Source organism: Vicugna pacos, chromosome 6 (genome assembly GCF_048564905.1).
Source record: "Vicugna pacos chromosome 6, VicPac4, whole genome shotgun sequence".
Lineage (NCBI taxonomy): Eukaryota > Metazoa > Chordata > Mammalia > Artiodactyla > Camelidae > Vicugna > Vicugna pacos.
This window is the reverse complement of record NC_132992.1, coordinates 4,198,859-4,222,337: the sequence shown is the minus strand read 5'-3', so window position 1 is coordinate 4,222,337 and position 23,479 is coordinate 4,198,859. Positions and strand designations below refer to the sequence as shown.

Sequence of the window (23,479 nt, the reverse complement as noted above, 5' to 3'; positions counted from 1 at the left end):
CTCCACTTACTCAAATAGCACCTTTACGTGAATTAGAAAAGGACACCCCTTCCTCCAAGTAGACCCAGCCCCGGCTCAGCCTCAGTCAAGGCACCCTGTGCAGTGCACAACCTGAGCAACCGTGCACAGCAGTTCTGCCCTAATGTCCTGAGCATCTGTGGTTTTGTGCTCTGTGCCCAGACCTCACCTTCGCCTAGAGTGCTCGCCAGCGTTGAGACAGAGGCGGAGCTGGCACCCCGGGGCGTGTAGGCCTTGATGTAGAAGCTGTAGGCAGTGGAGGGCTCCAGGTCGCTCACCAGGTGCTGAAAGGTGCTCTTGCTGACTGCTTCCTGGTACTCCAGCTCTGGGGGATCTGAGGAGGCCAAGGGTAGGGCAGAGGAGTGAAGGGGCATGCGGGAATCCGACCCGTGTCGGTGAGATGAGGGCAGCCAGGGTGCAGCCGGAAGAAAGAAGGGAAGGTGTCATGTGTCAGGACATGCAGGATTGAGGGGGGTGGGAAACAGCGAGTAAGATGAAGGGGTTGCAGGGGCAGCCTGGCCCTCCCGGCCCCCCACCCACCGGCAGCCTTCCTGATGTGCAGGACATAGCCGATGATCTCCTTGGTATTGACCAGGGGCTCGTTCCAGGACACGCGGACCTCCGTGGACGACACAGAGACGGCCCGCACGTTGAGGGGGGGCCCGGGCAGCCCCTCAGCCCACAGCACTGTCAGCCTGGCACTGGCCTGAGAGGAGCCGGCGCTGTTCTCGGCCACGCACTGGTAGATGGCCTCATCTTCAGGGCCGATTCCTGAGATGGTCAGGGTGCTGCAGGGGAGGGAGAGCCTCAGATCCCCTCCTCCTTCCTGAGTAGCCTTGGAGGGTGGCTTAATCTCCCCACTTGAGAGATGGAGAAACTGAGTCCTTCCAGAAGACAACCGATTCGTCCAGGTGTCTCAGCAAGTCAGGGGCAGACCTGGCACTCACTCAGACCCAAGTCCGCAGATCCCCAGTTTAGCGCTCTTCGCTGGCAGGAGGCCCACAGCCTGCCCAGGCCACTCATGCCGGCACCCGCCGCCCCCTCCCCAGGCCTCGCCCCCGCACACGCCACACACACATGCCTGTTGTTATTTTTGAGCCTGACGTGACCTCCGGGCCCCAGCACCTGCCCATTCTTCAGCCACGTGACGTGAGGGGGCGGCTCACCCTGGGCTTGGCAGGTGAACATGGCTGTGGTCCCAGCTGGCCTGGAGATGGACTGGGGGTGCTGGACAAACTCTGCTGGGGCTGGGGGCGGGGGGCACAGAGAAGCATGAGGGTCACGAGGAGTCAGGTGGAGAGGGAGGGGCAGCGGTGAGTGAAGGAAGGAGGAAAGGGAAAAGGGTGGGGCCCGAGGTCTGCGGGGGGGGGGGGGGGACAGGGTGGGCTAGGGACACACACAACCACCCCTTGGAGAATCCTCCAGGTAGGGCCCACCCTCCACGGTGGCCCAGCCTCCAGGAGATGGTGGCAGGCCCAAGAGAGGACTCCATTTTAATGACTCTTTAGAAGACTGACATTTGTATTGGAAAGCAATCAGGCTGAGCTCCCTGTTCAGGAAATTGTTAAATAAATAAATGTGCTAATAGGTTTGGCTGCACCTCGAAGGCGGGAATGACGGGGAGATGCGTGAGCCCTCAGTAGCGGCCCCCCTCACCCTGACATTCAATTCCACTCTCCTCCAATCCCAAGCTGCGAGCTTCCATTAACACCCGAGAAATGAAATGCTCCATCACTTTCATTTGGACAGATTAATGGCACATGGAATGCTAAACAAACAGGCATTTAAGTTCCTCTTTCCCCTCTCTCCCACCTCTTCCCCGGCTCTGGGAGGGACCAACCACAGGAAACCCCTGAGAGTGGGAATCCAAGCTCAGTTCATGGGGACAGTTGAGCTCCAGGGCAGGAGGATGGACAGGATGACCCAGTCAGCTGCAGAGGCCACTCTCACACCCCACGGGAGTGGAGGTCAGCTGTGTGTGTGTGTGTGTCTGTGTGTGTGTGTGTGTGTGTGTGAGAGAGAGAGAGACGCAGGAGCTGGGGTGTGAGAGTGTGAAAATGACAAATACACTGAGAGCATGCAGGCAGGTGTGAGCTTGGAAGGGCTACATGTGTGAATGAGAACAGCACGTGGGGGAGGGACACATGTGAGTGACACAGGTCGGGGAGACCAGCTGAGATTTTATAAAGTAGAAATGACAGGGTTGGGGGTAGTGATGGCACCTGGAGGGGCCTGATGACTAAGAATGTCTTCCCTTCCCAACACACACATTCTTGGGGAAGTGGGGGAGCTGCTGCCCAGGAAAGGGAGGGAGTGAGTGTAAGGCACTGGGCTTGGGCCAGGGATGTCCAGGAGGCAAGGAACGGGGCAGGTGGAGGGGCAGCGTGGGGACGGGGCGTCCATACCTTGCACCACCAGCCGGCCCTGTGCTGTTCTCCTCACCCGGGTGCCGGGCCTGTTGGCCGCACAGACGTAGACGCCTGAGTGCTGGACAGTCACGTCTGAGATAATGAGGTTCCCTGTGCCGAGCACCTGGATGCCCTCCACCCCGATGGGACGGCCATCTGAAGAGGAAGGGGAGGGTCAGGGAGTGGGGTGTGGAAGAGGGGGCAGGGCAGGAACGTCCAGACTGGGAATCGGCCATTCCACCCGTCTTCCAGGGAGCCCCAGGCTTTGACTCTGACTTCTGAGCATCACGGCCTTGTAGGGGTGGGAGGTGCAGCGTGGAAAACTCACCCAGAAGCAGAGACCTGGGTCCTAATCCTAGCATCGTCACTCCCTCGCTGGTGACCTTCAAATCCCTTCCCCTCAGCTTCTCACTCAGGAAAGTAAGGGGTCTGGATTCCATGGACATTTCTCAGCCTGGTTTGTCTCTCTTGAAAAAAGTTCCATGAAATATACCCATTCCCCTCCTGGACTGTCACAATAAATGCCCATGAATACAAAGGCTCTGAGGAGCCTTGCAGCAAAGGGACCTGGTTAACTCTGTTTCCCAAACTTGTTACACCACCAAAGCCATTCTTTCCCCCTGCAGATCACGCTTTGGGAAATGTCGCACCAGATGGTCCTTGCAGGGCTTATGGGCTCCTCCTATCGGTGAGGCCACTTTTTCCAGCCTCTCCCAGGCCCCGGGCCCTCCTCCCCCATCCAGGATCAGATTAGCACAGTCAGAATGCGAGGAGACAGCTCCCCATTCAGCCCCTGAAGTGGTGAAATCTACTCCATTATCCTGCCTGCTGCCTGCTCCTTCCTGATCACTCCGCTGCTACAATGTGGCGCAGTTTCCTTGTGAATGCGACCCCACCCCATCCCCTCCAGACTTTCCTTCCCCCAGTGACCTTTCCACTCAGACAATGTGGGCCCATCTGCACCCTTTCATTTCTCTCCTTCAGCTGCCTAGGGATTTAGGCTGGGGATTTAGGGGGCCGGGCTCAAGACTGGGGGCGCCCAGAGAGAGGGTGTGACAACTGCCTGAGATTTTGAGGGGTTTGGGATTGCAGGGTGGGGAATCCTGATCAGGGGGTGGAGGGCAGAGATGAGCAGGACAGGAAAGCGACTTCGGGTGCTGAGAGCTGCAGAGGGGTTCTGGTGATGCTGAGGGTGAGGGGAGCACGGAGAAGGGGAGCGGGGCGCAGGATTGCTAGGGCTGCTCTTGGTAACCCGGGGAGCTAAGCCATCTGCACAGGGGGAGGGAGAATGCAGTGGGCAGGCGGACCTCCCTGGTCCTGCCAAGGAGAGGGAAACACCCCCACCTCCCCAGGCCTTGGAGAGCATGGACCCCCACGGAGAACAAACAGGATTCCAAGCTCCCCCCAGAGCTGGGCGAAGAGACTGGCCCTCCCAGGGAGCAGGAGAGGCTGGGGCTGCAGGATGAGGCTCACCCAGGCGGCTCCAGGACACAATGGGGCGCGGGTTGCCCGTGGCGACACACTCGAGCACAGCGGTCTGGTGCACGGTCAGGGTGAGGTTCTCAGGCCCCACGAGGATCGTAGGCTCCTTGTAGGCCCCGGAGCCCGAGCCTGGGAGTGGGGTGCCACATTTCTTCACTTTAGCTGGGACCCTTCCTCACCGCCTCCCTCCCCCAACACACAGCCCAGGACACAGCAGGTGGGAGATGAGCTGCAGCCCAGGAACCCAGTACTGTGGGCCGAGAGGAGATGCCAGCACCCAGAAGCAGACGATGGGCTTCCTCCTCGGGCAGAGCTGAGCCAGGGAGGGGCCTCGGATGCCTTCTGAACCCTCACCCCAAGGAGCACGGAGCTTTGCGTTTAGAAGGCACTTTGTACACGTCTGACTGACCAGGCTCCAGGACTCAGTTGAAGGGGGATCTATTTGAGGGTGGGGAGACATCAGGAGGCTGGCTGGGGGAAGAACGAGGGAGGGGCAAGGACCCTCACCCGACACAGTGAGCCTGGCCCCGTGGCTGACCCGGACGCTGGCGATGTTTGAGGCCACACAGTGGAAGACGCCGCTGTCCTCAGCTCGAAGTCCTGTGATCTGCAGGACTCCCTTGGGCAGCAGTGTGTACCTGTGCGGGGTGGCGGGGCATGGTCAACCACGGCCACAGGGACACTCAGCATCGCGGACACAGCCCAGGACCCCGGCACGGTCCCAGTGTCACTTTCATCATCACAGACATACTCGGGGACTCCCGCAGGTGGGTGTACCTGCAATTCCAGCCTTGACAACAGTCAGACACACGTCTTCGCATGGATTTGAGTATTGAATCTGGGCCCAAAGCCACAGAGATTACTCAGACTCAACAAAATTGCAGAAGCACCAGCCTGGAGGCTGCAGGCAGGCCTCCTTCAAGGCCGGGACCCTGGGCCTGCCTCTTGGTCTTCCCTCCATCTTCCCGCCTGAGGCTCACCTCTCATTGTCCGTGTTGATGGGGACTCTGTTCTTCTCCCAGGTGATCAGGGGTTTGGGAAGCCCGTGGATTTGGCACTGGAAGCGGGCCACTCCGCCCTCTTCACCCACAGTGGCCTGGGGATGCACGTGGAAGTCGGACATGGCTGGAGAAAGAAAGGGAAATGTTGGGGAAGGTGTAGCTCAAGTGGTAGAACGCATGCTTTAGCATGCATGAGGTCCCAGGTTCAATCCCCAGCACCTCCTCTAAAAATAAATAAACCTAATGACACCCCCCCCCCGCGCTCCAAGCAGATAAATAAATAAATGTTTATTTTTAAAAAAAAGAAAGAAAGAGAAATGTGCTGGGAAAGGCCCACTGCTGAGGTGCAGAGGGGACGGGAGAGGGCGTGAGACGGGAGAGGGCATGGGGATCCCCAGGCCCGTGTACCAGAGTCCTGGAACTTACCTGCAGGGGCAGAGGCAGGGCAGCCACTTGGCAGGGACACATCAGCTCTTACCCTGTCCTACCTGTGGGAACCCTCTCCCCTGGAGGGATGGTATAGGCTGGGCAGGGACACCTCAGAAAGGTCTGGACGAATTCTCTGATGAAAAGCCTCTAACAGGGAAATCTTGGGCCGCTGACCCACAAAGGCCTTGCCCCCAAAGCCTGCTCCCCACTATTTCAGCTGCTTTCAGATTTATTTGTATAAACTCCCCCTAAGGTAGGAAAGTGCTAAGTATTGTGCTGCACATTTTACAGAATAAGAAACAGGCCCAGAGAGGGGAAGAGATTAGCCCAGTGTCACCCAGCAAGGACACTGGTTGTTTGGCCCTAGTTACCAGCTCCCAGGAGCTTTTCTGGCGCTTCATCATCACCCCTAGCCCCCATTTCTCCCACAGTTTCTCAATTCACCCCAAGAGGGTGGTGTATCCATCCAAGGTGACAAGCCTCTCAGAAGACGGTCAGACCTACCAATCTACATTTCAATGTGTCATAAATATTCAGGCCCGCCCCCTCCCACCTTCTGGGAATCTGAAACTAACTGCTTGAACTCTGACCATAGGAGGGGCTGTGGTGCTCCCCCCACCCCATTTTAGGCTGGTTAAGTGTTCCTGCCCATCCTCGTTCCCACCCACCCCACCCCCCATCTTGTAAAGCTTAGGGAAGGGGCCCCTCCCATGCGGGCTCCCAGCTTCAGCACCAGGGCTGTGATTTCATTAAAATCCACTTTGCTTCAAGTGCGGGAAGGCGGCTCACCATCTGTCCAGGCAGGCAGCCCCTCCCCTCCAACACTCCATCAACTGGGACAGTTGTCCCCTCCCAGAAGGAGCCCTCCCCCCACAGCAGCAGGGACACTGGAGCTGGTCCTGGCTCCTGCTCCTGGCTCCCTGGTGTGGGTGGGCACACCCTGTCTCAGTCCTCCTCAATTCCCGGCCTGTTCAGGACTCCAGGGCAGCTCAGGAAGGCCAAGCCTTTGTGCCCTCCTTCCCGGAGTCTCTGGGGGCCGACTCTTTTATGGCACGTTCTCCATCTCATTTGCATGTGGTTCATTAAATATAAACATGCATAAAAATCCCCAGCCCTGCCTCCTCCTCTCTCGGGGCCTCCTGGGAGTGCGCGGATGGGTGTGAGCTCCTCCTCGCGTGTGTGCAGGGCTGTGCTTGCCAGGAAGCTCTCTCTGTGTATGTGGTGTGAGTGTCCAAGGCTGGGTGAATGGGGGTTTGTATCCCTCAGCTCCTGTGGCTGGTGTGTGATTCTGGTCCTGTGTAGATAATCAATCACACATGTCCCCATGTAGGTATAGCCCTTACAAAGGGTACCTTGGGGCCCTAGGGGCGGGAGGCAGGGGCAAGTGCCCCAGCTGGTGTCCCCATCAGGCTGGGTGGGACAATCCCCAGGGAGCAATGTGAGGTCAGCCTGCCCTGTCTCAGGCCGAAGGCTGTGTTGGGCCAAGGGCCTGCAGGTCAGCCCTGGGGTTTGGAGGAGGGGGCTGATGGCTGCTGGGGCCCCTCTACTGCTTCCAGGCCTCAGTCTCCAGGAGGCAGGGCTGGAGGCAGGCCTAGGGAGTGGAGAGGGCACCCAGGTCCCTGGGTCAGCTGTCTGTGCGCCGCACCCCCCTCAACCCCAGTTGGCTCCATTCTGGAGCTAGGGAGCTGCCTGCCCCCTCCTCACTCCAGCTGGAGAGGGGCCTGCAGCCCCCCAGGGACCCGGGGCGGGGACTAATGGCTCTGCTGACTACAGACGCCTCCTCATTAAGGAACCGAATCCTTTGTGTTTCCAACCCCCTTCCTGGGCTCCCTGGAGGTGCCTAGAGCTAGGAGCTGGCCTGAGAAGATACAGGGGGATAGAGCTGCTTCTCATCAGGGCACAGAGGATGGAGAAAGTCTGCCTCTACCTTCCTTCTCCCCCCCAAAACTGCACAATGACAAAGCATGGGTTGAATGTGATGCTGGAGAGGAAGGGCTGGTAGGTAAGGAGACAGTCTGAACATCTCACATTGTGTACGACAGAGTCTAAAGCATCCCCTGGGGCCCCTGGGATGCAGCTGGGGACCCTCCCTGCCCACGGCGCCACATCTCCCTTCCATCAGAGCAGCACCTCGCCGAACTTCTCTATCTGCTTTACTTAACCGCAGTTCTGCCAAACATTTCATTTGAAGGGTAGCTTTGCTTTTAAATGGGCTTGAAAACCACTCATTCCAAAGCCCATACATTCATTCTATGAAAGGGAAACCGAGGCCCAGGCCCGGTTGGTGGTTCTCCCAGCCCCAAATCTGAAAGTTCACACCCCAAGCCCTCTGCTGTGTTGCAAGTGGCTGGGAGGATAATGAGCTCCAGAGGCACTTCCTCAGTCCCATCCCCTTGGAGCCCAGCTGAGGGTACAGGTGTGGTCCAGGGGAGGAGGTGCAGGAGGAGGGTGTGGTCCTTTATCTGAGGCTCCTTCTTCCCTCCCCTTCATCCTGCCCCTACCCAGCCCTTCAGTCGGCTCTGAATATCCCTTAGGTGTCCTAAGAGATTGCCGCGAGACCCTGAGCAGGCAGTGTCAGAGTGTAATAGGGAAAAGCAAATCTGACACCATACTGGATCTGTTGCTTTTCCTTTAAGCTTTGTGCTCTATTGCTTTTGCTACAAGTTAATCGACAAAGTGATGTTGCCTATAGCTTAAAGTACACATAATGGCCCATCTCCGGGAACCCAGTCTCCCAGGCCTGAGCTTTAAGCTAAAACATCTTTGTTTAGCTCACAGGAAACATTCTGACCAGGCTCACCTGTAAATGACTGCAGGAAGGAATTAACACATCCCCTCCGGAGTCTGGCCAGACCCAGGAAATATTTGCAACAACTCATCACTTTTTTAACTCTACCTCCATACTTCTCCCTCTTTGTTCTATAAGAGAAACTACCATCCCAACTAGGGTAAGACGGTTCTTTGGGACTCTAGTCCATCATCTTCTTGGTCTTCCGAATAAAGTCACTATTCCTTGCCCCAACAACTTGTCTCTCAGTTTATTGGCCTGTTGTGTGGTGAGCAGTATGAGCTTGGACTCTGTAACAAGACTGCCAGTCCTTTCATTCACAAATGAAGGGGTGAGCAGGTACTCCTCAGGGCCTGCAGCTTTGACTCCTGCTGCCTTCATAAACAGGCCTGTGCCCACACTCAGCTTAGCTGGGGTCTCTTGGAGTCTCGCATTCACTCCGAGTTCACAGGCAACAGCATTTTGTCTTTAGGAAGTCGGGGAGAAAGTTTCTCGGGACCACTTAGATCTCTGATCTCTCAGCATGGGACAGGTTTGGCTTGTACTAGCAGGCCACAGAGCTGAGGAACTCTCCCTCATTGTGTCATTCTGGGGTGGGGGTGGGGGTCCTTGGGCAACCATGGCCATGTGGGGCCAAGGGCTCGATCTCTGAAAACCCTGACCCCTGAACAAGTCATCCTGGAGGCCACTGTGTGGTGGGACCCAGGTTACTATTGTGCTGGAGACACTGTCTGTGGCTGGTGTGGGTGGCAGCGTGGCTCATGGCTGGTGAACACGAAGGGGGTGCTATGGTGCATGGCTGCTAATGCTTTTTTCTCCCACTGACACCTGTTGGTCACGTAGGGGCCATTTTGGGGCTCCTCACTTTAAACTGGGATATGGGAGTGGGTAGTGTTGGGAGCCCCTTCCAGTATAAGGAGCAGAGAAAGTGACAGGAAGGACAAAGACCTGCTTGGGGGCCATTGTGGAGAAAGGAAGAAGAAATCACCTTTGTCCCTAAATAATCTGAGAAGGAATCTCCCTGCCACTCTTTGTCCCCGCCACGGGTACAGCCAGGCCATGAGGAGGGAGGGTCAGAGCAAGATCCCGGCAACCCGCTGGGCTGCAAGGGAGCAGAACCAGGCAGGAAATGGCTCCTGGACACTCCTATAAATCACCCGAGGGGAGGGGGTCTCCTGAGAGCCAGATCCACAGCAGCTCAGGGAGGGGAGGGGGACTTTCCTCCTGGTCCAGGACCTCTGGCGAGGTCAGGCCTGGATCTGATTAGGCAGGCTCCAGGGGGACGCTGAGGGCAGGAAGGGTCAAGGCAGAGTGCTGGGAAGGAAGCCGGCAGCATCCCCCAAGCCCAGCCTCCAACCCTTTGGTTATGGCCAGACCCCTCTCTGGTGTGTGATGACAAAAAGGTGAGTGGGCATGTTGGGATGGAGAGTCAGAACAAAGCCTTTGCAGAAACCGGTGGCACCGGGGGTCTGAGACACTGACTGCCCCCACTCATACAGCCATTCAAGAGGAACAACCACAATCTACTCTTCCAAAGGCGGCCAAGTCCTGTCCCCCTCCTTGTATCCGTCCCTGCCAAGAACCAGGGACACCCCGAATGCTTGCTCTTCCTTGAGCTGCTCAGATGATTGCAACATTTTCCCTTGTACTAGAGACATGCCTGAATCCCATGTGCTTCCACCCACTGTCTCCAGCTTCCCCCTTGAGAATCTCATTGTCTAATATTGTAGCCAGCTATTAAGCACTTGAAATGTGACCAGTTCAAACTGAGACGGGCTGTAAATGCAAAATAAATACTGGATTTCAAAGATTCAGTGTAAAACGAAAAGACACCAAGCAAATCAAAACCATAATGAGATGCTACCTCACACCCATGGGGAAGGCTACTATCAAAGCAAGAACAGAAAAACAGAAAATAGCAAGTGTTGGCAAGCATGCGGAGAAACTAGAAATCTTGTGCACTGTTGGTGGGGATGTAAATTGGTGTGGCCGCTAAGGAAAACAGTTACGGGGATTCCTCAGAAACTTAAAAATGGGACTACCATGTGATCCAGCCATTTCACTTCTGGGTATACACCCAAAAGAATTAAAGGCAGGGTCTCGAAGAGATATTTGTACATCCACCTTCATAGCAGCATGATTTAGCATAGCTAAAACGTGAAGGCAGCCCAAGTGTCCATCAAGGGATGAATGGATATAAAACACAAGTTTATGCACACAGTGGAGTGTTGTTCAGCCTTAAAAAGGAAGGAAATTCTGACACACGCTACAACATGGATGAACTTTGAGGACATCATGCTAAGTGAAGTAAACCAATCACAAAGGGACAAATACTGTATGATTCCACCTACAGGAGGTACCAAGAGTAGCCAGATTCACAGAGGCAGAGAGTAGAATGGTGGTTGCCAGGGGCAGGGGGGAAAGCGGGATTGGGAGTCACTGTTTAACGAGAACAGAGTTTCACTTTTGGGAGATGAAAGTTCTGAAGGATGAAATTTTGGAGATGGATGGTGTTGGTGGCTTGCACAACAATGTGAAGGTACTTAACGCCACTGAACTGCACACTTAAAAGTGGTGAAGACAGTAAATTTTATGTTATGTATATTTTACCACAATTTAAAAGTTGGAAAAATTAATCATTTTAATTGATAACAGTAGTTATTAAAATATTGATTACAAGTTGAAATGATAATATTGTGGATTTTAAAGACTTAGTACTAAAAAAATAAAAAAATTAATAATTTTAAAATAATGATTATATGTTAGAATAATAGTATTTTGGATACAGTAAGTAAAATAAAGTTTGTTATTGATAAGATTTTTTTTTTGGTTACAGGGTAATTAGACTCTTTAAAAAATTTGTTTATTTTTTTAATGGAGGTACTAGGGGTTGAATCCAGGACATTGAGCATGCCAGGCGTGCACTCTGCCACTGAGCTCTACCTTCTCTCTTGAGGTTTGTGACTGAAATTAACTTTGCCAGTTTCTTTTTGTAAATGTGACTACTAGAAAATTAAAAATCACCTGTGTGGCTCGTGTTATGCTTCCACTGGACAGTGCTGCTCGAGAAAACACAATTTTGTTCCTCACACAACAGACCTTCAAATACTTAAAGTGTGGGTTGTTCCCTGAGAAACATCTGAAGGAAAGCACCCATATCACCTTCAGTCACTAGTGATGTGAAATGATGTCCAGCTGCCTTGAGCCTGAAGACCCTTGGGGACGGTCTGAGCCCACAGAGCTCACACCCCTACAGGACTCTGAGCAGATTTCAGCCGTCATCTGTACTGAGTAGCCCTGTGCTGTCCAATATGGTAGCCACAAGCCATCTGTGGCCATTTAAATCAAAATGAAATAAAATTAAAAATTGAGTTCCTCTGGCTAGCTAGCTAGCTTTCAAGTGCTCGACAGCCACAAGTGGCTATGGGCTACCTTAAGGGACGGCACCAATAGAATATTTCCAGCATCCCATTGGACAGCACTGGTCCAGACCCACAGCAAGACCTCAGACCCACAGCTGCCTTGGTCTTGCTCCCTCTCTCTTGCTGCCCCACCAGAGAGCCCCTCTTTCTTCCCCATCTTCATCACTAGCCTAGCCTTGCCCCCGCCAGATTCCCTCCCCTATTGGCCACATGGACGCAGAAACTGCTGTCAAGACCCACACATCTGATCACATCCTAAGGCAGAGAAGGCCTCATACAACAAGATTTCTACTCCTAGTGGGGAAATACTTGCTAAGAGCACTTTGAGGGAGTCGGTAGAGTGAAGATGTTAATAATACCAGCTCTGGAATCATACAGAACTGGGTTCAAAACTCAACACCACCACTCTTAGCCCTGTGACCTTGAGCAAGTTACTAAGTCTCTCGGAACCTTTATTTTCTCACTGATAAAATAGGGATGATAATGGCTCGTTTCACCACAACTGCTGCCCTAGGGATACTCAAGGAGATCTATTTGCAAAGTGCTTAGCACAGTTCTTGGAAAATAGCAAATACTTGCTAGTTATTGTTGAGGAAAAGTAGTAAAATCTTGAGTTAAAAGTGCTGAGAGTTTATGGAAGAGCATGGTGGGATGGGGAGGTGGGGGCAGGGGCTGTCTCCTCCAAGAGGGTAGCCATCGTCCCACGGAGAGGCAAAGGCTCTAAGAATGAGTGGTAGAGCCTTCTGGAGAAGTGGATAAAGACACAATTTGCAAGGGCTGAATGGAGAGAGGGTCAGTGCAGGGGGAAGTGGGTAGCCGGGTATAAACCAGAGTTTGCTTCTATTTAACTTCTGCCTGGGGGCTTCACGGGGTCCCCAACAGGCGAGCTGTCAGTTGGAAGAAGCCATTGGGTAATTGAGGCCTTGATTTCTCTAGTAAAATGTTTATGAAGCCCATAAACTCATGCCTTTATTGGCCAGGCTCATTCCAGGGGATGGATGTGGCTCTCCAAGGTGTAGTTAAAGCACCTGCTGAACTCAGACACCCGATGGCTACTCTGGCCTCCACCCAGACCCACCAGGCAGAGTGACCCCTGGGGGGCAAGAAGGCCAGCCAAGTCCCACCCCGTATGCTCTTTAAACTCTGCAAAGCACTTACAAATGTCCTATCTCTAAACGTGCATGGGAAGGAGGGAGATGATGGCAGAGGATCGAGTCCTGGGAGGCTGGCGACGATGGCGATGATGGTCTTGTCATCAGGGTTTTCTGGCCCAGGCTCAGCCTCCCCAACACTCTGTCCAAGTCTCCCCAATATCTGGGTCCCCACCTTGCCCTTGACTTTGGCTCTGTTAGGGAAGAACCCCCATACTGATTGGCTGTTGACATTTGGGGTAGGAGAAAGTATAAACTCAGAAGACCTGTATTCACTTCTCTGGGCCTCCAACGGGAAGTCTGAAAGCCGAATTAAGGTTCTGAATCCAAAGAGTATGGGTTTTTTTTGGTGGGGCAGGGGGAAAGCAATGTGTGGGGTTTGGGTGTTGGATGGGTGTGGGTGGATGGGGACTGCGATGGCTCAGAGGCCCTGCTTAGCTTCACTTGGGGGTGATTGATTCATCTGAGCATTTGCCTGGTGACCCTGCTCTGAGAAGCCTCTGGACCCTTTTGTCTGCCTCTTACAAGCCCCTTACCCCTTGCCTTGGGCCCCCAAACCCCAGCCCCTCCCTCCCACCCTCCCACACCACCACCAGCTCACCACTCCCCCGGCCCCAATTCTAACACAAAAGGCAACTTTGTCTTTCAAGTCAGCAGCCATAAATCCATGTCTCTCCCCTCCCTCCTGGCAGCCACCTCTGACAAATGGGGTTGGGGGGGAGGTGGGGGACAGTGGGGAGCCAAACTCAGCTTGGGAAAGTCCCTGCATCCAGCTGTTGGCCCACTGTAGGCTGGCCAGCATCGAACCTTTACGGCTTAATCTTTTATTCCAATGGAAGGTAAGGCCCCCTGGAGGCACAGCTGCAGGGGAGGCAACCTGGAGGTCACCACGCTGGGCTTTTACAACCTAAGGAGAATAAAACCTCTCAAAGCCCTATTTTTAATTATTCAGCCCACAATTCGGAGGCTCCACTTCTTCCTCTAGATCAAGCCATGAGTGCCCCTTCCCTCCCCTGCCTCCAGCCTGCCGTGGAGGGTGTGAAGTGTGCCTGCGGGAGGATGTGCTGAGGGACACAGGTGATGAGCCTGCCTGCTGTGGCACACTGGATGTGCCACCAGGTGGGTGTGCCCCATGGCTTTCCGTGTGGCCCCTGCACAATCAGGGGAGGGGAAAGGGGGAAAAACTATCACCTACTCCATGTGAACACCCTACCTACCCCACTGCTAGGTTTTCAAAAGCAGTCCCAATTTCAAATATTTTGCCTTATTCTCATCCCACATATCAGGCTAAGTCAGAGGATGTGCCCTGGTCTGGGGTTTGAGAAAGTCATCTGTCTTATTTACACACACCCCCCCACTGTATCAACTCTAAGCATTCTTTCAACAGATACTGACTGACTGCTAATGTGTCCCAGAGGATGTTCTGGCATCCCAGGAGCAAAGGCCCTCCACCCCACAGGCCCTGTCCTTAGATTTTTCACCCAAGCTCCTAAGAAATATCAGAAGGATGAAAGTATGAGGGCCAAGACCTTAGGTACTAGCATAGTAATAACATCCCTGAACAACAGACACCTGCAGAAGCCACTGATGGTCAAAGGTAACATATTATATCAGTATAACCCTGAAAGGAAGGGAAAGAAAGGAGCCTTCTGAGGCTCAGAGAGGTTAAGTAACTTGCTTAAGGTCACACAGCCATTTCAGGATGATCACACATTAACATTTAATGATGCTGAAGCCAGCACTTGAACTTAGAGTGGTCTAACTCCAAATCCAGTACTCTTCCTGCATCACAGCTGTGAGACACACACACACATTCGAATGCTGCTCAAACATGACAGATCGTACCTGCAGACACTGGCACAGAAAAATCACAGAGGCACACAACATCCTAGACCCTTAAGAGCACCATGCTGCCTCATATTCAGAGACACCCAGGACACAGCGGGCTTCACTTCAACTGAATTCCCCCAGGGTTTGAGGTAGGTTTCATAGAGTGTAACTGATGGAGATAAGCACTGTGATAAGGTGGTGTTATTACCCCACTAATGGTCACTGAGCCCACACATTTCCTAAATTCTGTTAACACAGATGAATAAACAACCCAGACGCTAGTCCCCAGGTGAGCATTTCCAAATTGGCAAGCCAGGAGACCAAGCTGCCAGGATGAGGCCTGGAGGGTTACACTGTCACCTGTAGGGCCTTATAAAATAGAGAAGCGATTTATTTTCCTGCTCTCGCAGGGGGAGGACAAAGCATTGTGAGATGCTAGTGGCTTCCATGGGGTGAGTGGGGGTGTGGAGGGGAGGTGGACGCACTAAAGGAAAAGGTAGCAGTGAATGACTAAGTCCTTTTCATAACTGGATGTATGATCCGGATTTTAAAGCCAAAGCCCCTCTCTGGGCCTCTGTTTCCTCCTCTGTAAAATGGGGGAGTTGAGTTGGACAAGTTATAAAGCCTCATCCGGCTGTAGCCTTTGAGGCACATCTGCTTCCAAGCACCAGCCCAGGGTGCAGGGTCAGGGGCTGGGAGGTGCCTTGGGACGCTCTCTCTGCCTTAGACTTGAAAATGTCCAGGCCCAGCAGAGCCCCTCTGCACAGACTGCACGTCTCCGCCCGTGTCAGGGTCACCAATCTTCCTTATGTAAACCTGCCTGGGCCCACAACATCCTTAACTTCCGTCATTCTGGTCAGGATACCGGATCTCCCTCACCTCCCGGAAGGGCGTCTGGTTAGGGGGGCCCAGGCTGGAGCTATTAAGTAAATTGCTTTCACATGACCATGAGGACAACTCAACAAAAACAGATACTTCCCCCAAATTTCCAGAACCATATACTAGGATTTGCAGGGACTAATATAGTAGGGGTTAGGTAACGGAGAGCTAATCTGGGATCATGCCTGGCTCTGTCAAAGACTCCCTATGTGATCTTTCAATTCCAACCCTGGTTTTCTCATCTGTAAAATGGGAGTAGAGGAGGACAGACAAGGCAATCCCTAAGGTCCATACCATTAAGATTCTAGGATAACACTGGGTAAACTGGGTCTCTCTCTATCCATGAAAGGACCCTGTCCTATAGCTAAACTTGATCTGATGCTGCACTTAACCTCTCATGGCTCTGCAGAATCTCTAGCAGCTCAACACTGAACCACAACAGTTTAAGGGGCCTGCAGGCCTTCCAACCCTTCCAGAAGAAGCCTTAGCTGTTTGGGGGTGGGGTGGGGTGGAAGAGGGAGGCCTACATTCCATGGGAGGGTCATGGAGTTTCTTGGTTGGATAGGGCTTACAACTCTTGGAAGTAGACTGATTTGGGGAACCTCACTGCTGCCGTCTAGTGGTCGGAGGTCTCCTAAAGCCCTAGGAATCATCTGTAGAGCGTTTCAAAGGCTTTCTATTAAATTCAGTGGAATCACCACACTCATGCATAACCGCTTCCTTTTCCTGTGACTCTTATCAACAGCCTCATCATATACTAACTGTGAAAGCTGAAACAAACCAAGGGCTCTCTTTCCCAGCCTTCTCCCTCTCCCCACCGCAGCTAGCTGGTCACCAAATCCTGGTCTACCCTTCCTTTTCCATCCCATTGCCTTGGTTTAGGCTCTTAACCACTCTTAGCTGTTTCTGCAATAGCTTTCCCCCCTCTAGCCTTCCCACTTCCAGTCTTCTCTCCCTCCCCTTCTTCCCCCATCCTGAAGCCATAATTATCCTCCTGAATATCCAATGTGATCATCAGACCCCTTTGGTGCTTCTCCACTGCCTTGAATCAAGCTACTCTCCTTGGGATGGCATTTAAGGTCTCCATTATTAGGTCCTATTTCATCTTTCCAGCTTCAAATGCAGCTAATTCTCTCTTCATGTGATTTGTACTCTGACCATGTGAGACAACTTTGCCTTCCCATCAGGGATGTTCACGCTTGTATTTCTTTACTTCTGCTGTCCCTTTTCTACTAGCATCCTATCTTCCACATCCCACAAAGGAGGCAGAATTAATTCCTGCCTTTAATGTGCCTCTCTCCTAGCCCTTGTCAGACTGTCTGGGAGTCAGCTGCTCACACTTCACTCACCTACTAGCCTATGAGTTTCTTTCGTTCTCTTCCACCCAAGTCCCCACTGGGCCACAATTCACTGTCTATTCTTGGGCAAGTTACTTCCTCTACTTGAGTCTCAACTTCTTCAATGAAATGAAGGACTTGGACTAAGCACCCCTTCCGCGCTTCTCAAACTTGGCTCTGCGTCAGAATAATCTAGGATGCTGGGCAGCAATACAGATTTCCTCACTGCACTTGCCAGAGTTCAGGTCCCTTGGCCCGGCGTGGTGCTTAGGAATCTGCATTTATGTGAAAGCGCACGAGGCTGCCTCATACGCAGAGCCAGAACTGGGAACCCCTGGGCTGCCAAGTTCTCGAGAATCCTAATCTTCTCTCAGGCCCAGCGTCCGACAGGGGCAGGTTCTCAGCCCAGCCCCGGAGCAACGAGGCCGGCTGGTCCGGGCAGTCTGACTCCAGTGCCCGAGGCGCGGAGCGCGCAGCGGGGCGGGTGGAGGCGCATGTGCGAGCGCGGCCCCCGCGGGGCCCCAGTTCAGGCATTCGGCTGCCGGGCGGGGTCAGGGCCCCGAGCCTGGGGCCCTGAGAGCCGCTCGCTCGGCGGCAGGAGTAAGTGGGACCATCTGCTCCACTCCGCCGAGGTCAGCGCTTTGTGTCAAGCTCCCACCCCCCTCGCTCCTCCCCCAGCCTGCCCCTCTCCGCCCTTTGACTCCCGGGACTCGAAAGAAAAAAGCGCTTGAGACCCTGACGAAAGTGCGAGTGTGACGGGGGCGACAACGGCCGCCGGCCGGAGCTCGGGCCCGGGCCCCGGCCGAGGGCGCGGCGGGGCGGCTGCCGGCCGCGGGAGGACCGGCTGCGTCCCGGCGCCCCGTCCGCAGGGCCCGGGCCGAGCCGGCGGGGCGGCTCCCGGGGCAGGCGGCGCCGGTTCCCACAGCCGGCCGGGCCGCCGGGCCCCTTTGAAGTGGCCGCAGCTGCACACCCCGACCCGCGGCTAATCCCCGCCGACGCGGGCGTCCTCGCCCCCCCGCATAGCAATAGTGTCCGCGCTGAATGGCGCTGGCTAATTACCTCGCTCGCACCGCCGCGGGTGAAAGAGAGAATCCGGCATTGTGCGCGGCGAACGGAGAAAATAAGACAGCCATTGTCCTCGCGCGCCAAACGAGGGTTTGATGTCGCTGGGGCGAGCGAGGCACCATTTCCCGCCACCCCCTCCCCCCGGCGGGGCAGATTCCCCAGCTGGGCCGGGGAAACTGAGGCAGGAGTTCCCGTCTCCCCGGGGGGTGGACTGCCCCGGGGCTCCCCTCTCCACAAGCAGGCTCATTTTTTTCCCTTTTTAATTTCTGTTGAAATACAGTCAGCTTACAATGTTGTGTCAGTTCCTGGTGTAGAGCAAAATGTTTCGGTCATACATATACATACATATATTCGTTTTCATAGTCACCACCAGCAGATTCTTAGGGGCACCTATTGTGGTCGCCCGGTTCGATCCCTGACTCAGAAAAAAACAGGCGCGGCCTGGCTTTCAACGGCCTAATGAGATTTCGTTGGGAACACAGGAAACAATGGGAGGAGTCGGGAATTTATTTCCCTCAGTGCCCAACTGTGTGCCACCAGCTGAAAGGGCTGGAGAAGGTCAGGGTATGGCCCGGAGAGATGTGAGGAGAGGAGCAGGGCCCTGAAAAGAAGGGGACGGGAAATGGGGAGCTGGGGGGAGCCTGGACTGAAGAAGGGACTGGCATGTTCAGGGAGGAAGAGGGAAATGGTTGGAAAGGGGACGTCCAAATTATCTAAAGTCTGCAGAGCCAGGTGTCAGCATTCAGATGTAATGGCAGAAGCACAGAGGCCACTGTTCTGAGGCAAGAAAGATCCCGAGGAGAGTGGTGGATGGATAGGAAAGATTGGAGTTCCAACTTTGTGCAGGTAGAAACTGACTCATTATCAGAAACCAGACTAGCCTGGGGCATTTCCCTTTTTTCTTGTATGAGGATGTAATAGAACTCAACTTAGAAATCAGCACTCAAGCATCACAGTGCAGATGGACAAGTTGATGATCACTATGCATTCAACAGATTCCCAGATTCTGTGCTTTATCTGGCTGCAGTCTCTTCACCGCCACCACCCAGTAAGTTTGCTTTTTGGCCGGGTGGGAAGAAGAGATTATGTCCTTCAAGATCAGGAGGTATTTTATCTTTCTATCCCTCAGAGTACACAACTCAGAGGCAAGTATCAGGGCAGATGCTCTTTGAAATTTGTTGACTTGAGAACTGACCTGCTTTTATATCCTTCGGTTCCATGTATCCTTTTCCTGGAAGTACAGACTTCCTAATCCTTTCTGATGGGTTCTTAGATTATTTCTGCCTAGAGGAAGATTGTTGTACAGAAGATCCAATGTCCTATCAGGCTTATCAAGTGATAAAAAGGTCTCAGATCAACAGTAGGCTGTCGGGCTGACCCAGGATCCCTGAGCATATGATGCATATTACAAAGCTTTTTCTGAGGCATCCATCTTTTCTAATGTCCATGTCACCACAACTAGACAATAAGCCTTTTGTGGGCAGCCCATAACCAAACTCTTAAACAGGATCATCCATCTTAACCACCCATCCATCTGTTTATCTGAGAATAAAATTAAAGAATGGACAACACTTGTTGAGAGACAATGAACGGCAGCCAAAATTGTTCCTTGTTTTGACTGACCAACCACATTTGACGTTACCAAGCACTAACTGTAACAGTGATACAGGAAAAGCGTGCTTTTTAAAGGAGAGAAAAATCTAAGTATAGCTCATTGTTTGTCTGAGCCGATCCTGAGTCAAGGTTTAATCTAACCCCAGTCATAACCTCCAATATGATCATAATGTTTTTCTTTATAATTCTCCTAAATCTTCGTCTTAGAGTCATATTTCTTCTGCCTAACGCTTTAGAACCTTAAGCCCCCTTGGCATCACAGCACCTGCTGCTGCAGAGCGACTCCCCCGCATTCTACTTGGTTAGTTGATCTGCTCAGTTAGTTGGTTTAGAGAACTTCAAAACAAAACAAAAAGCTAGAGCTGCGGAGGGGATAGATGTAGGACGCCTGGAGCCCCACCGTCTGGCTTCCCTCTTTCCTCCACCTCCAGCCCCTCAGCCCCCTCTACAGAACCAAGGACTCTAAGGAATGATGCTTAAAGTCCCCTGATCTAGAGGAAAAAGGGAATTATCCAAGCAAACAACAGCTAGTTCGTAGTAGATCAAAGATCATTCCAATGCTGTACAGGCCACTAGTTTCATTTTACAAGACTAAAAGGACCATTCAACAGAAACTACAAAAATAATTGTTACTATGTATTACTGTATGTGTGCCTTTATGGTTTGTCCAGATTTCAGCAAGAGTGCCTGAATGCCGAATCCCCAGAATATTATACTTGGGAACTGATCCACTACTCAACAACATGAGGTGCCTCCAGGCCCAAATTAGAGATTCAATGCTTTTAACTGAAAAAGTGCTTCTTAAAGGAAGCTTATTTCTCCTCATATCTCTTCTTTCCCCAAACTCTTTCCCCATAAATAACTAAAACTAATGCTCCATGGGTGAATATTTTGAGAAGAAGATAATGAGTCTAATAATGAGTGTTTTTTCTTTTTCTCCCCTTATGCATTTCCACAGCATCATGCATTCACAAGATGCTTTGTTATCATGGTTATAACTTTTCAAGATAATAGGAAGGTAGGCATGCACATTCAGGGATAGTCTTTCCAAAGAGGGGTGCTTCCTAGCATGGAACTGGCCTTTTAGCTCTTCTTGAGGTGAGACCAACGGTCTGGCATCCTGGGTCTCTCTCTAGCTTGCCTGGAAGGGTGTCCCACCCTGAGGTGACTAAGTACCTTCCCTGGGATGGCAGACTGGGGTCTAAACTCCCCAGGCCAAGTGCTTCCTACTCAGCACTCAGTCATGGCACCTGCCGCTCAGTCCCATCCTGATCGTCCCCCGAGCTGGCCAGCAGCAGAGGAACCTTGGAAAAAGGGTGTTCCAAGGAAGGGAACAGAACAGGGAGATAGGGGTGCCCTGTAAGACCAGAAGAAGGTAGATTAGGAGAGTCAGGATGCAGTTAGACGCAGACATGGCCACTCTCAGCTTCTGACAGGAGGGGCTCAGAAGCCTGCAGAGAATGGCTTAGGTAAAACTCCCCTGTAGGCCCTTGGCAGGTAATATCTGACTCAGCTTTATCTGCCCTCCCCCAGCCCCAGGCTGTTGAGCTCCAGAGGGTGAGTGTGCCTACCACAGCAGGTAGGACATAAGTGCTGTGTTCCTACCCCTCCTTTCATACACCCCGTTCTCACACCTCCCCAGGCAAGCGCTGGGTTCAGCACTGAGGATGCACAGAGGAGCAAGCCCCTCCCCTCAAGGAGACTGCAGACCAGCGGTAAGGACAAGCTTATACTCACTGTCCCGAACAGACTGTGTCTTTTGATTCTCCCCACCCCAGCCCCCAAAAAGCAAAGCTGGGCATACAGCCCGATGAATCCTTCTCGAATTGATGTAATAAAAGCTAGATAGCTTTATTTCAGAAAAGCCTTGATCCCATCAACCTTACACTTAACAGCTTGCTTGTAATGATCTTGATTTTGTCACAGTTCGATGGGAAAATGACTGATTTGAGAAGCAAAATCAGAAACACAGGAGAGCAGGAATATCAAACAGGCTCAATCCTGAGGCTCATTCGATGTGATATCATAATTGGTCTTCTGAAATCAAGAATATTCTAATCCAGTCTTCAAGTGGGACTAATTTCCACAGGGTTTCTCTGAGGTACTTGAGGTCTGGCATACAATTTTAAGAGACCTCAAAAAATTAGGGTGAAGGGAATTATTGCAGAAAGAGGGTGACATTCCATATAATCCGGAATGTAAGAGACAAAACAGAAATAACCTACAAGGGTGGGGGTTAGGAAAAAAACAAGCCAGATGTGAAGATGGCAGAAAAAGATCCAAGCATTGTTTATTACAAGCCAAATACTGGGTTTCAGCTTTCTACCATCCTGGCTCTGAAGTCAGAGCCCAAATTCCATTTGGCCAAACAGCACATTGGAGGGAGCATCTGATCACCTTCTGTTCCAGTTCTGTACACCCAAGACTTGGGGTAAGGCCCTTTCTCTGGATCTCAGCTTCCACAGCAGTGATGTGAGAAACTTAGGGGTAAGAAGGTGGGGGAGAGGGGAGGGGAGGGTCAGAGTCAATCCCCAAAACCTAAAAAGCTCCCCTCTCCCCATTCCTGCCTGCCCCTGGGGTGAGCGCACTCCCAAGCACTGTCAGAGCAACCAGCACCCATCTCTGTGTTCCATCTGTCATTCTATGATGCCTCTGGGACCCTCTCTGCTTCCTTTCCCTAGTAGAGCTGGCCTATTCAAAAGTTTGCCCACAAACTTTTGTTTAGCTCCATCTTCTTGTCAGAAATTCTATGCCCCAAGCCTACTGGGGGGAAAGGGACTGGGAACCCAAGACCTCCACTATCCTGTTCCATTTTGCTCCCCAAGGCCAGTTCGAGGCTCCCGGTTGGTGGCGGCGAGTTCCCGACTTACCAAGTGAAGGCCAGGGAAGCAGTGACCCCGAGGCACCATGCAGGAGCCCCCGTGAGGACACACGTGCGTTCGCAGACAACAGATACACTCAAACACTTGCACACGCACACACGTTCTCACCCCTACACAGACAAACCTGGGTGCGGTGACTTGACAGCCTCGCGCCCGCGCGGCGCGGGGTTAATTGAACGCACATCGATTCTGCTGCGCATCAGCCAGACTGGCCCAGGCCGGCCGCGCCTCCCGCGAGAAGCGGCCGCGCTTTGTGCTGGAGGTGGAGGAGGGGGACGTCCGTTTTCCCCAAGGGAGGCAGATCCTTTGCGGAGCCCGGCTGCCCCAGGTCTATTCTCATCCCACCGCGATCGGCCGCCCCGGGGGGGAGAGCAAGTCCCTGCGCGGGGACGGCGTGGCAGGCGACACGGCTCCCGGAGCGCGCGGGGACTGGCGAGCGCCTGGCTGCCACACCCCCCGGGGCCGCGCCCCTGAGCCCCAGGGACCCGGCCGGCTGCTTCCGACACGTGCGCCGCCGCTGCCGGGAGGCAGGCGGGAGGCCACCAGGCCCGAGGGGAACGTCAGAGGATGAGGATGACAAGAGAACTTTGCGGCAGAACTTTGATCCTGACAGTTGAAAAAGGAGGAGGCCACGCCCAGCGCTCCAGGAGTGAGGACTGGGCGAGGGGGATGCAGGAGAGCGCTAGAGCGAGCCTTAGGGGTAGACGGGAGAGTTGGGGAGGAGGGAACCGTGTTCAAGCCAAAACAAGTCAGTGTCTCAGAATTTTAGGGGACTTCAGGAGTCTCGTAATCTGGTCCTCTCCATGCTACCTTCCACCTATGAGGAAACAGGTCCAGGAAGTGACTTTGTGGGTCCAAAGTCAAACAGAGATGAGCTGAATATTTACATAGTAAAAGCAGCTTCTTGCTGAAGTGGGAGCTGGGGAGGGCACAGAAGTCATGGTGTCGAGTCCAAGCTCCTCCCATGACCCTCAAATAATGATGGGGCCAGAGGAGATGTTCCTTCCAAGCCAGTCCAAGCCAGGTATCTTCCCTGGAGCCCTGTCTCCAGGACTGAGCACAACCAACCCCCACCCCCAGCTTCTATGCCCTGGGGACACCAACGCCCTCTGAAACCTGAATAAAGGGTGCCTCCACTGGTGGATGGGGGTCCGGGGGCAGAACCCTATACTC

At 53.2% G+C, this 23,479-nt stretch overlaps 1 protein-coding gene across 1 annotated transcript in view; it reads right to left on the bottom strand.

The window, feature by feature from the left end:
- The window catches only part of IGDCC3 (immunoglobulin superfamily DCC subclass member 3), a 38,592-nt gene that overhangs the window by 2,298 nt on the left and 12,815 nt on the right, over positions 1 to 23,479 (bottom strand). Inside the window, exons 3-9 of the mRNA XM_072963913.1 lie at positions 4,889 to 5,033; positions 4,416 to 4,546; positions 3,900 to 4,037; positions 2,424 to 2,582; positions 1,100 to 1,265; positions 559 to 806; positions 188 to 352 (exon numbers count right to left, since the gene is read on the bottom strand). Of these exons, the coding sequence (XP_072820014.1) occupies positions 188 to 352; positions 559 to 806; positions 1,100 to 1,265; positions 2,424 to 2,582; positions 3,900 to 4,037; positions 4,416 to 4,546; positions 4,889 to 5,033 (1,152 nt within the window). The remainder of the gene's footprint in view (positions 1 to 187; positions 353 to 558; positions 807 to 1,099; positions 1,266 to 2,423; positions 2,583 to 3,899; positions 4,038 to 4,415; positions 4,547 to 4,888; positions 5,034 to 23,479) is intronic.